Source organism: Lygodium microphyllum, chromosome 11 (assembly GCF_053477565.2).
Source record: "Lygodium microphyllum isolate KBCC chromosome 11, Lygodium_microphyllum_v1.1.10, whole genome shotgun sequence".
Classification (NCBI taxonomy): Eukaryota; Viridiplantae; Streptophyta; class Polypodiopsida; order Schizaeales; family Lygodiaceae; genus Lygodium; species Lygodium microphyllum.
In genome coordinates this window covers 120,114,854-120,129,011 of record NC_141145.1, presented here as the reverse complement: position 1 = coordinate 120,129,011, position 14,158 = coordinate 120,114,854, and the positions used below count along the sequence as shown (strand labels likewise).

Here is a 14,158-nt window from a genome sequence, read left to right as displayed (position 1 = left end):
AAAACAATGAAAATTTATCAAACTTGGATAAAACGTGAGAAGAGAGGGCAATTGGCAACAAAAATGTGAATATTCTTTAGACTAGGTCAAAACTGTGATAGGAGACAGAACTTGTTGGTTTGGATCTGACGATGCACAAACTGGCATTTTGAGTTTGTCTCCTTGTCAATGTGTGCACCATGAGGTTTGAGTAAGCTATAAGGCAAAAAACTATTTTATATCGTATAGAAACAATTGGTAGCAAAAATGTGAAACTTCTCTGACTTGTTCAAAATAGCAATAAGAGACAACAATAGTTGATTTGTACCATATGATGTGCAAACATGCATTCCAGGTTCATCTCCCTATCAATGTATGCACATTGGGGTCTGGATAAGCTCCAAGCCCAAAAACTATTGTGTGTTGTTTAGAAACAATTGGAAGCAAAAATGTGTAGCTTCTAGGACTTGTTCAAAATAGTGATAGGAGACAACAACAATTGATTTGGACCCAATGATGTGTAAATGGGCATTCCTTCTTTGTCTCCTTGTCAGCATGCACATAATGGGGTCCGAATAAGCTCAAAGTAAAAAAACAACTTGTATATTTTACAAGCAATTTTCATCAAAAATGTGAAAATTCTTAGACTAGGTCAGAATGGGGATAGGAAGGAAATGGCAACAATTTTTTTGGACCCCATGACACACAAACACACATTCCAAAGTTGTATTGTTGTCACTGTACACACCATAGGATTTGATTGCATACTAAGTCCAAAAAATATTTTGCATGGAGAACAAGAACTTGGGACAATAGAAGTGAAAAGTCAATGAAGTACCAAAATCAATGCAGCACTTGGGGCATACAAGTGCCAAAATTGTTGCGTCACTTGTTTTTTTGTCGATCGTATGAAAAAAGATAGTGTCTTCATGTGAGATAGAGAGGTACCATGGATCTTATTCTCCTATAACATTCACAAACATTTTCCCTCAAATCTTATTAAGCTTTTTGCCATTTTCTTTTTCCAAGTCCAAGAGATTATTCAACAAATTGCCTTCCTCTCTGTGTTTATCATCACCTTGCTTGTGTAGCTCTTCTTCTTTATCATATGTCTTCCTCATCATTTAAACCTTGTATCCATTAACATGTAACCTTAATATTCTAAGATCTTGTTTCAATGCAATAACAGTTTATCCACTAACTTCCTCACATATGCAATAGAAATTGTATGGATTGACACATTATGATGACCTAGACTTATTAGTATTATTGAAAGCTTTTGGGATCTTTTATTAGTATTATTGAAAGCATCCTCTGGGAATTCTTACTCAAAGCATCTTTTTCTTCCTCATAATTTAAATCTTGTATCCATTAACATGTAACCTTAATATCCTAATATCTTGTTTCCATGCAATAATAGTTTGTCAACTAACTTCCTCGCATATGCAATAGAAATTGCATGGATTGACACATTATGATGACCTTGACTTATTTCTCATCAACAACCGAACATCTTAATCTTAGATTAGTATTATTGAAAGCTTTTGGGGTCTTTTATTAGTATTATTGAAAGCTTTTGGGGGAGGGGCCACATGTTGCATTTCTATCCCTATTCTAAATCTCTCCCCTCTCTTTATGGGTGGTTAAGAGCAAGCAAGAGGAGCTGAGGCAAGAAAGAGGGGGAAGACGGGGTACATATAGTCACCATCATCATCATACTTATCATCTTTATCGACTTTATATTTTCATGTGTGCATGCTCTCTCTCTCTCTCTCTCTCTCTCTCTCTCTCTCTCTCTCTCTCTCTCTCTCTCTCTCTCTCTCTCTCTCTCTCTTTCTCTCTCTCTCTCTCTCTCTCTCTCTCTCTCTCTCTCATGTAAGGGTTGTCAAAGGGTGGGGATTATACCCACAATGTATGTGAGAAAGAGCCTATAAGTTCTCAATTCCATGCTAGAGCTTCTCAATTCCATGGACATAAAGCCCATACATCATGCATTGTTCCATGTGTATAGAGTGTGGAAGCTCATTGACTGATGGAAAAATTTTGTGCCAATATGGTGTTGCACTTTGTGTGGCGTAGGTGGAATGTGAACAATATTCTTAGTTTCCTTTTAGACACATCCTAAATTTTCTAGATCTCTTGGTAAATCTATAAAACATGTTTATATATGTGTAAAGCTATGTTCTTAAATGCATAAATGCTTATGCATAACACAAAAGCTTTGGGGCCTCTCACCGCTAGTATTTTTGTGACTCACCACCCATAAACCCTCTTGCCACATGAAATGTGCATTAGGACGTAGAGTGCCCTAACTATTATTAACATTAGTGCTTTAAACCTTCCCATTAAGAGAACACTGGTGCAAAGTATTGGGAGAATCTAGGCACAGAGCACCTAGTTGGCAACGAAACAAAACAACACTAAGCTTTCATGCTCTCTTCATTTTGTTAGCTTTCTCTTATTATACACAAATTAATAATATTAAAATATATACAAGCGTCATACATAGTGCTCATCGACACTCATTGTGTAGACTCATCTTCAATATAAAATGAATACTTGGGGATGTCAATTTATGTAAGGCTATCCAAGCCCCATTCCAATAAAGTGTCACATGCTTTTAGGCTATTTATTCTGTAGAACTTCTACAAAACACCCATATGTGAACATAGCCACCACTTCTTATTCTTATGCATTATCAACAATTGCCAATTTCACTAATATTAATTGTTACACATGGGTTGTTTACATGAAAATGTTCCTATTTAAATACAATGATACCACACCAGGTGCTGCTCCCATCAAGGATCCCAATTCTATATTTCTCACAACTCTCAAAAATAAAAACTAGGAAAGATTGTATGAATCTAATGCTAAGGCCAAATCTGACTTGGTTCCATACATTAGGGATCCGCAAGTCTATATAATCCATCAATTCTCTACTTTGGAATAGATTAAAGCTCATTCATATGCACTCACATATTGTTGCTTCTCAAGTCTTAACACATTATGGGCTATTCAATTGTTTTTCTAAAAACGAGTACAACTATATCCACTTTCTTAGAATAGTGATGTCTTTTAGATGATCTGGAACAGTCCACCTGGGAGGCTTTGCAGAACAGCTGGCAGGTAGCGGTTTTAGAAGCCTCGCGCTCCAAAGGGAGAGTTTCCAAGAAACTGAGGGATCTGACGACTTCTCAACTCCTCGAAGTCAGCCGTGTCTTCCTCAATGAAGTGAATATCAGGCTCAAGTAGGAATGCAAAAAGGGCAGCAGGACTCCGCCACCCCCCCAAAGTGCCTCCAGAACTTGGCCAATCGTCCAATCCAACAGGTATGTAAGGTACGCAATTCTATCTCTCTGTCCCTACTATTGAGTTAAAAAAATTCACCGTCTCTTATCAGTCAAGAGCGTTGATCGAACTGTGTCATGGGGCACGTCCCCCCATGGATTTTCTGCGCAATTGGGTGAAGCTAAACTCGGAACCTATTGGGGGGAAGCCCATTGTCATCCAATACCTCCCAAACAACTACTTCTTCTTCCCGTTTGAAAATGAGCATGCAGCCCTTACCCTCCTTAGCCATGGGCAATGGATGCTTAGAAGCTCTCGATTGTCCCTCTTCAAGTGGTCTCCAGAGTTCGACCCCTCTGGTCCCAAGCCGACCTGCGTCCCGATTTGGGTCGAATTTCCAAACCTGCCGTTACACTTATACCCCTTCCTGAAAACCTTAGCCGCCCCCTTGGGTAGACTATTAGGGCAAAGACCCTACACGGACATTAACCCGCGATGGCATCCCCAACTCCTAATAGAAATAGATCTGAGTAAAACCCTAATTGATTTGTTGCTGATTACTGACACAGAGGGAAACTTTGTGAAGAACCAATCTGTCATGTACAAGAATCTCCCTAATGCATGTTTCAAGTGCCTCAAAACGGGACATTTCATTCGAAACTGCCCTTAATGGAAGGATAGAGTGAGTCTAGAACCCAACAAGTATCCCCATCCTAAAACCGGTGACCCTCAAGATGATGGGTTCCAATCGGTCAGTAGGAAGGGTAAGAGTAAACATCAGTCATCCCAGAAACAAAACACTAATAGTAAGAGTAAAAACACTCATAACAACAGATACTCCCCCTTCTCATGAACTTAGAGGATACATTAGAAGGGAATAGTGAGAAGGGGGTAACTGGGGCAAAGGGTGAGGATGCTACAACAGAGCTAGTCTCTGATGAGGTAATAGTGGAAGAAACTCAGGGTGAAAACAAGGGGCAGACCACTAGGTCTGATGACAATGTCATACATCCAGAAAACCTAAACTTTGACCTCAATGAACAAAATGAAGATGTAGAGTTTACGCAGGCAAAGGAAGAGGAACTTCCAATAGGAAGAGAACCCCCTCTTAGCCCTATCCCTGCTGAAAGCCCAACCAAAGAGGTAGGTAATAGTCAAAATGCCAAAAGAAGATTCTCAAGTGTAGAACAAAGTGCTAGTAACCCATTTGGGCAAACAAGGGGACCTCGGAAGAAAGGGAAACCAAAAAAATCATAAATCTGGATAATGAATAAATTAAAAATTGTTTCTTATAACATCAAGGGGTTGACTGACCCCAAAAGGGCAACGATACTCGGGGAATGGCTCAAAGTTAGTGCCATCCTCCCCAATGTTATTTGCCTATAGGAAATAAAAGTGTTAGGTTCCCCTTTTCTTAAGAATCTACAGTCAGTGTCTAAGGAATATGTATGGTTCATAACAAACCACACCAATAGGAGAGGAGGTACATGCATAGGTGTCTCCGTCAAAATTAAGGATCTAATATGTAAGACAATGATAGATACAAAGAATCACTGGGTGGCAGTCCTTTTTAAGAATCAGGATGAATTTGCTGTTGTCTCAGTGTATGCCCCTAATACTTCTACTGAAAGATACAGGCTTTGGGATTCATTTCAGGTTATCAATTGCCCCATTATTATTGCAGGTGACTTCAATATGGTTGAAACATGTAAAGACAGGTATTTGGAAAAAGGTACATGTCTTGCAGGAACTGAAAAGAGTAAGTGGCTGGTAACTAAAGCCTATCATGGGCTCACAGATGTAAGTGAACAACTAGGATTTACTTGGAGTGACAATCAAAGTGGATCCTCTTTACGTAAGGCTAGACTTGATAGATTTTATGTTGCTGCAGGTCTGCTGGCCTCCTATGCCAATCTTAAAGTTAAAGTTCTAGATAACTTAGGTATGTCTGACCATAAGCCTATACAACTGACTCTCTCTAACTCATCCCAAATAATAAGGGCCGCCTGGTTTCATACAAACCCCAGATTATTCCAAAACAAAGCAGTTAGGGATTCCATCAAAGAAATCTGGGCATTGGCCTTCCGACAAACAGTCTTCCCAGCTCATTCATGGGCTAGAGCCATTAGAGACACTCAACTATTTTTTAGGGATGTCAAAATAAAAAAAGTTCAGCAGATTAGGGAACATAGAGCTAGACAATACTCAGCATATAAATCCTTGGAGATCAGGATAGAAGCTGGGGAGATCCAACTGCAACCTGACCTACAAAGAATCAAGCAGGAACTTAGATCTGCTGAAGAAAAAAAAGCTATGGACATACAACTTTTCACTAGGCAATGGTGGGCTGCCAAAGCAGATAAACCCACCAGAGACATGTTCCAAGTCCTTTTAAAAAAAAGATAGAGACTCCATCCCTTTGCTGAGAAAGGAAGATGGCACCCATGCACAAAACAATGGTGAGAATCTCCTTATAGCCAAGGAATTCTTCTCTAAAATGTTTAGCTCCCCTAGAGAGAGCTCACCAGAAGAGACAACTGCCAAAGCTAAGATAGCGATGGCTAGGAGGAAAGTTGTCCCTCCATGCTTGGCTGAGGTTCTAGATGGGGAGCTCTCAGCTATTGAGATCAGTGATGCCATTGATTCTCTAGCATCAGGGAAAAGCCCAGTTATTGATGGCCTTCCGAATGAATTCTTCAAAGAATTCAAAGACTTTCTTATTTCGCCCCTTCTCATGGTTTGGAGAGAATCGCTAAAATTTGGAGCCTTGCCTCACACAATCAATGAAGGGGTAGTCAAGCTAATCCATAAGAGAGATGACAAAGAGCTCCTAGCTAATTGGAGACCCATCACTTGTCTCACATTAGCATATAAGGTCTTTGCTAAAGCCTTAGCTAGAAGGCTATCTGACCAACTTGATCATTGGATTAGAAGACAAAAGGGGTTCATTAAAGGGAGATACATCCTAGACTCAATAATTGCCCTATGGGAAGGCATTGAACAAGCCCAAAGACCCAACCAAGATTTTGTGTTCTTCAAGATTGATTTTGACAAAGCTTATGATAGGTTAGAATGGGATTTTATCCTTTAATCCCTCCATGATATGGGGCTGGGGTGAAAGTTCATCAAATATGTTAGTACCCTTTTTGGTAATGCTTCCACTAGAATAGCCATGAATGGAGAGATGACTGACTATTTTCCCTTGAGGAGATCCATCAGGCAAGGTTGCCCTCTCGCTCCCTTGCTGTTTGCCATTGCAGCTGATGCACTAGGGTGGCTCATTCAAGCTGAGATTGATAAGTGCAATATTAAAGGTATCAAACTCCCCAACAACAAAGACATGGTTCTCAACCAGTTTGCTGATGATACAAATAGTATGGTTAATAATGATCTAGTCTCATTAATGGCCTTTTGGAACTGCTTGGAAACCTTTTGCAAGGCTTCTGGCTCTGTGATCAACCCCAACAAAACTAGAATTAAAACACTAATCAGTCCTTGTCCTAGTTGGCTCCTGGCTGAAGGATGCAAGGAGCTGGAAACAGGTAAAGTTTTTAGACTTTTAAGCATACCCATGGGCTTTGGAATCTCAAGGAAACAAAGATGGGACTGGGTCTTGGAAAAAGTCAGGGTTAAGTTTGAAAAATGGAAGCGGCTACAGCTCAATATAGCTGGAAGATGTATGGTTCTTAAACACATACTAATTCCATCCACAATCTACTTTTTGGCTTGCTGGAAACCTTCTAAGACAGGAATGAAGCAACTAGAGCAACTAGGGAGAAACTTTCTTTGGAGTGGAGATGGGGAAAAATTCAAGGTACCTAAAGTATCTTGGGCTGTATCTACTAAACCTAAGAAATTAGGAGATCTTGGTCTTCCCAATCCTAGCATTCTGGCTGACAAACTGGCAGCCAAATGGATAGCAAGAAGCATCATAAGGCAAGAAGAGGACTGGATAACTTTAATAAAAGGTAGCCACTGGCAAATTTCAGGTAAAGGGCTACCCGAAATGGAAAGGCCTAGACCCACTAACAATAACTATTTGTCCTATCAATCTGAAACCTAAAGATTGCTCGCCCCTGGCAAAAGGACTCTGGGAGGCCTGGTTCAGTACAAAAACCTATTAATCCCCTCTCCCCACCCCAACCTCACTCTGCCCTGGTGTTCCAAAGACTCCATCTAGTTCAGCTTCCATAAGAAAGCTATTCCAGACAACCAGTTAAACTTAGCATACAAGCTCTTCAAGAAAGGAATTAGAAGCTGGAGGGACATTTGGGATCCAGCCCTTAAAAAGTGGATGATTGGGACACAACTAAAACAGAAATTCAAACTAAAAAGACAGGAACTGGACCTGATAACTGAAAGGGTGCTCTTGTGGGGATCTAACATGCCGGTTATGAGCAATCTCAACCACCACTTCAATCACAGGGGGATCAGGTTGTTGGGGGATAAACCGCTATTACCCCTGCCAGACTTAATAAATAGCAATGCTCCACTATGTAATAAACTGAATAATAGATGGCATATTAATTAGCCAGTAGCACAGTGAAATTACAGGTTTAATAACATTTGGGCTCCCTCTATTCAACCAAAGATGTCCTGTCTGATGTGGCTCATTACCCTCAAAATTCTGTGGACTAATGAAAGAGCACTCAAAGCTGGTTTGGGGAATGGACTGTGCACAAGGTGTGGCCAGCAGGTAGAATCAATTTCACATATTTTCCTTAACTATACTAAAAATGCTAATATCTGGTATTTTCTGCAGGTCATTGTCTTCAAGTATCACACCACTAAACTCACTTGGAAGGAGGTGTTACTAGGGGAAATATATGGTCTCCCTCCCCCAATTTGGAATTGGATCAAAAGCTATTACTTGTGGCACATTTGGTTAAGCAGGAACAAGAAAATGTTTGAAAACACTGATGTGGATCCTATACATGGCCTGAAATCTGATCTCTTTTTGCAGGTTGAGAAAGACACGCTACCATTATCAAGCAGCATGAAGACAGCTTAAAGGAGGGACTGGAGACTTCAACCTCCAATGTGGATTTGGCAACAATTCTTCTGGATATCAAGAAGAAGGCTGAACAATGAATAAGGACTATTAGAATTTTTAGTTCTGATGCTTAAGACCTGTTATGGTCTACTAGTTTTTTTTTGTATAGCTGACTATGTGTCCACCTAAGTAACGGTAGCTTCCCAGTGTTGAAGCAACACTTAATCAATCAGCTGTAAAACTGTCCATTCTATTCTATATTGATACATCTTTATAGCTTCCTGCAAAATATATATATACATATATATATAACTTTTCTAATAAGTCACAAATGTAAAAAGTGCACTTTTGTGTGTTACTTTATAAAGTGGGCAAACCTTATCCAAAAGTGTGTGAGGAGTTCAAGTGTGTAGGAGGTAAACTATAGGTACTTGTCCTCTCAAATGTGTGAAAAAATTTTGGACGCCCAACCCTTAAAATAGGTGATTTAATTTACAGAGTGAGCATCCGGCAGGCAACCGGTGCGTAAGGAGCCTAAAAAGAGTGGGAAAAAGCAAGATTAGGGATGATCATTGATGGCAAGGTGGAAAGATTAGCTTACCACACGCGTAGATACTCTGCTTGGCCTTGCCCGTAGCAGCGGGCGGCGTAGCATCAAAAGTAGTCCCCACCACCATCCCCCATGATGATTCCATCCACAAAGATTTCATGCCCGCAGCCCATCTATGTAATGAAGTGCACAACCCACCACTTTTTATGCTCTGTTCAGGCCTGCCAAACTGACAAGCTCACCACCGGCCAGCTCTGTGATTTTACAGCTGTTCGATGCGCTCTCGCAGCTCGCTCTCTCTGGAGTCTGCACGACCCGAGTCCCAACCTCTTGTTTTCAGTTCAGGTGGTCTCATTATCACCACCACCTTCTGCTTCTTCTTCTTTTCTTATTTTGCTGCTTCTTCTGCAGGCGATTGAGAGACACACCATACAGTGTGTGCGCAGTGCACTGTGCAGGCGCGCGTGGCACGTGCGAGAGAGAGAGAGAGAGAGAGAGTCTAGAGAGAATATAGATGATTGGATGACGTTGCCAGCCTGGTAGAAGTAGCCAAAAAAAAAAAGCTATAAGTAGGGGCCAGTGGGCCACACACACCCCCCCCCCGGGCTCCCCGCCGCCCACAGAGGCATTAAAATTTAAACATATTCACATGGGTGCCCATCGGAGTAAAGAGACATACAGAGATTGAGAGGCTCTGGGATCGGAGTCTGGGTGCAACCGCGCGAGTATATAGACTCTATGATCTCGTGTCGCTAATTTCTAGAGGTTCAAGTCTACGTGACTGTTGTCAGTAGACCTGAACCCCTTGAGGACTAGCATGGCTCCCCCCTGACTTTAGGCACAAGAGGGATTTTGACTCTCCCAAAAAGCCTTTCATTCCTTAATTTCCATATCTCCGGTATAGTAACACCCCTTATGGCATTCCAGGGTTTCATTGTCTGATCGTCTCTACTTCCTTTTGACAGTCCCCACAAAGCTTTGGGATCGATTGGAGATGTCCTCCCTCAAGTTGAAGAGAAACAAGATTCAAGTGTGGGATCAGTTGGTGCAAGAGATTTGCATATTCACAGTAAAGCCTCTTAGCCTAAAAGGAAGACCCTTGCAATGGACTAATTTTACTTGCTGTTGAATGATTGATGAAATAGTTTATGCCCATCCCTACCAAGCGTAAACATTCTTCAAGAGAGGGAACATTGAGAAATCAAGGGCACAAGAAGATGGCAAAGAAGGAGGCTGGTCAACAAAACGTCCTTCCAAGAATGCCCTTGCCACTAGTTCATAGAAGCGCTGAGTGAGGTGAATGCCATCCCAATTGATGAATTTTGAAGGATCATCACAAGATAAAGCAGTCACGATCTCCCCATCCACTTGCCCTGTTTGACCACATTGCACAGCACTGTTGTAATTGTATGTGCCACCATAGCCACAACATGCCTTGAAAGGCTCATTGAACCCTGCAAAGTAAGAAGTCGTGTCAGTAATTCTAACACAGAAACATACTTCCTAGAAGCTACATATAAATAAACAAATCTTCAAGTGAAGGCGCCATATATGCATGCACCTCTAGGAAAAGAACCCGTAGCTAAAATAGAGGGTGTCTGTGTATTCTACCATAGGTGGTGGCATTTGCCAGAATGTCAATGTTGACGCCAAAGTAATCTGCAAAGCCAATTTCTGCCTCTGGGAGGGCCTGGCGTAGCTGCTGCACAGCTTCAAAGAGCAGAAGGTTGTGGTGCTGCACATACTCGTTCACAGACGCAACACATCCCAGCGAGTCAAGACTGTGAGTTGGCAAGAGTGTGAGATGCCTTGAAATGCACCCATCAGCGGCGATACCCACCACCAGAAACTTTCTTCCCCCTTCCTCAAACAACCCCTGCACTTCCAAACATCACATGATTTGCACTTAGTATTGATACTGCACCAACGTTAGTAGAAACCATCTGACATATTGGAAGGAACAAATTTTGGACTCTTTCAAAAGTATGCCATGTTGTTAGCCTTCTCCAAGGAGCAGTCCAAACACTCTCAAATTGTCAAACCCTCCAAATTTGTGGTGCCAAGAGTATCACGCAAGCTCAGAATTGTCAAACCCTCCAAATTTGTGGTGCCAAGGGTATCATGCAAGCTCAGAAAGTGGCAACCCTTGGATATACACTTGTAGCATACCCAGGATTCTCAGATGAAATAGTTCCTGAAGCAACATATAATGGGGAAGGACTAGTGTTAAAATGGGATAGCTCATGCAAGCCATCTTGAACAACCTTTCAAGAATCTTGGCACAGGTTTGAGATTACAAATGTAAAAGCTGCTAATTGAAGGTTGACAAACAAAAGTTCCTGTAAATCTAGATGACTTCTGGTTTAATATTACAAGTGACTCAAGTTTTTGCAACACTTCTAACTTGGCAAGATACTAAGAAAACAATCATAGACACTCGCACCTTAAAACAATAGAACAGCTTGCCTTCAAGAAAAGAAAGGTGCAGCCATTTCAAACTGCTCTTACCTTAATAGTGGCATTGATGACTTCGATGACATGAGGCACCATTGTGGCCTTGATTTCCTCGGCAGAAAGCCCCAACTGAATGATGCCAATCCTGTAGTCATTCTCTCCGGTAGAGATCACATACAGCCCTTCTCCAAAATATACAGCGGGATCCATCAACGACAAGGACTCTGCTATGTAGTTGATAGACCAGATTAAAAGGCAAAGATTGGCAATGCCATACATAAGAACACGTGTATATAATAAAAACATCAATGCCAGTGTCATACATTAGAACAAATGGTGTATATCAAGAAAACATCAATGTCATACCAGAGGCTTGCACTAGGGCATAATAGTTTGCTTTCAGCTTTCTGAATTGCCTGAACTGCCTCCCCAAATCAAATGGGGAGGATGTCAAGTTGGGCAGCGCGCCTGATGAGGATGCGGCAAAATTGGCACCATGCGTGAAAAGATGAGACCCCATGCCCTTTAAGTAAGGCGTCAGCAAAGGCAATCCATAGGCTTGTGCTGCAGCACACAATGATATGAATAACAGCATCTGATGTAGCCTGATGCATTCAAATAGTATATCAAAATGGAAAACATACATTCAACACTATAGACTGGGAAGGATATTTTGGTGTAGCCTCATGCATTCACATGGCATCAAAGTGGAAAAACTGCGTTCATCGCTAGCGTATTGGCTTCAACCAGCAGCAGATAGAAAATTACATTCAGAGACTTATGTGATTAGAAATACACTCATGCTGTTACGTGATAAAAAGCACACATGCATCACATTAAAAAAATACTAAAACAACCATTCATCACATAATCAAAAATACTAAAACAAAGTCAGTATTCTTGAGCGCCATTGTTAACAGAATGCTGGGACAGCACAGGCATTTGATCAAACACGGACATTTGATTAGGAAATGAAATAGCAAACTGCATACAGTGTTGATCAAAAGGGAGAGCAAGTTGGATTATGGCAGGATGAAGAAGAGAACCTTGGAAGTCGATGGCAAGGCGGCCATCACAGTATCGATCGGAAGGCTGGCCAAAGAAGGTGCGGCCATAGGGGGGCTTCTCAGATCGGCTCTCGAAGGGGAAGGCGGCCTGGGCATTGCCTGTGTCTGCCTTAGAGTCTCCGAAGCTAAAGAGGGAGGGGAAGCAAGAAGACGACGACGACGACGACGATGATGATGATGGAGGAGGAGGAGGAGGAGGAGAAGGAGGAGGAAGCTCGATGAATCGGCCGTAGCTGCTCTTCGCAGTAATGGAGACCATCAGCAACCAAGCACACATACAAAGATCGGCTGCTGCCCCCATTTTTCTCATCACAGTTTGGATCAGAGAAGGCCAAGTATTCTCTTGCCTTCTTTGGATTTCTATCTGGTACCTTGAAACCACAGTAAGCAAGCACTATTGAATATTCCCCCGTTTTGTTTTCTTTGAATATATTTTTTAAAAAAGGAAAAAGCATGTTTTTTTTAAACGTACTACAAAATGCAAGTGGCGTGATTGTATAGCTAGCGGTCATATTATGTATATTCTTCATCACCTCAGTCTTTCCAAGTGTGCTAGCACTCTTGAAATCAATAGTTTCCTCAAACTCTCGAACATGATAAGACCATTATTCCCTAGTCCCCCCCCCCCCCCAAGGGGGACCTTTTGTTTTCCTCGGAAATTTTTACACTAAATAATCCTAAGAAGCTCACACATTGGTTATGCTCTTAAAGAATAAGCATGTTTACTAACAAGAACTATCGAACATATGTCATCAAATCAATAGTTTCAAGAGTTCCTAAAGCTCCTCGAACTTAATAAGAACCATTGTGCTCAAGAAGTCTTTTCAAAGTTCCCTCTGAACCCTTGGTTAAGTGCAAAGAAAAGGTTTTAGTTGTGCCAACTCGTCGATTTTGCACAATGTTTTCAATAGCTACTCTCAATTTCGAGATAAGAAAGAATACAAAAGAGAGGCTTGCTTTATCCTAAAGTCACTTAAGGTTCCTTTTCGAATACCAACTTTACACACCTCAAAAAGATAAGTTTGCTTTATCCTAAAGTAGGTTTAGTTTCTTTTTCAAATACTAGCCCAATGAACCGTACAACAAAGCCACACCTAAAATTTTTATCATTTCTTACAAACCTTAAAACAAGGCCATATCAAACTTTTATCATCTCCAATTTCCCACCAGAAACAAGTAGATTTCCTTCCTCTGCTACCTTCTCGAAATATCATGGTTGTTTCTCTTCCTAAGCACAATTTGGAACATGGAATATAATGTGGCCTTTAGTCAACATACAAATTTCCTTGGTGCTCTAGCTGGGATCGCTAGGGAGTGCATCCAAGATCTCATTGATATTTTGAAATGTTGGAAGGGCAGTAGTAGTATTACTAGATTACTAGCTAAGACGGCCTAAGTATATTGTAAGAACTCTCGATTTTATATTACTTTATTGTCACTTTCTCTAGGTGATCTAAATACTTCATATGAATATCAATATAGCTTATTAAAAACTTCTATCATCAAAGTTTTGAATGCAAAAACTGAACTACACATGTAAAAACCAAAAAAGTAAGAAAACATCGTGCTTTTGGGGGAGGGATTGATTTTTTCTTTAGATAGGGTAGAGAGGCTAATAAGTTTTCACCACCCCAAAATGGTGTCATTCCATGCCCAAAAGAGCTCCCATTTATAAGCACAATGTACAACCCAAATTTGTCTTTCCTCCTAATGAACGGATGTGATCATTGTTGATCTTCCTCAAAAGTGTGACCTTATTGGTCCCTCTTCGTAACCCTTTTTTAAACATTGCGATGCCTACATTTGCTACATTTTTCCTTGCTT

General features: G+C 41.0%; 1 protein-coding gene across 2 annotated transcripts; it reads right to left on the bottom strand.

Annotated features, from left to right (window-relative positions):
* Positions 1–9,892: 9,892 nt before the first annotated feature.
* Positions 9,893–12,931, bottom strand: LOC148029301 (GDSL esterase/lipase ENOD8-like). Of its 2 annotated transcripts, none has more exons than XM_087688077.1 (6): positions 12,868–12,931; positions 12,314–12,705; positions 11,634–11,831; positions 11,322–11,491; positions 10,425–10,689; positions 9,893–10,267 (listed from the first exon to the last, which is right to left on the bottom strand). In XM_087688077.1, exons 1-6 carry the CDS (start codon positions 12,927–12,929, stop codon positions 9,972–9,974), a joined length of 1,383 nt encoding a protein of 460 aa, XP_087544203.1. In that variant the 5' UTR covers positions 12,930–12,931; the 3' UTR covers positions 9,893–9,971. The 2 variants fall into 2 exon arrangements, with proteins under 2 accessions (XP_087544203.1, XP_087544204.1); XM_087688078.1 differs by having other exon boundaries at positions 10,135–10,267; positions 10,375–10,689.
* Positions 12,932–14,158: the final 1,227 nt, after the last annotated feature.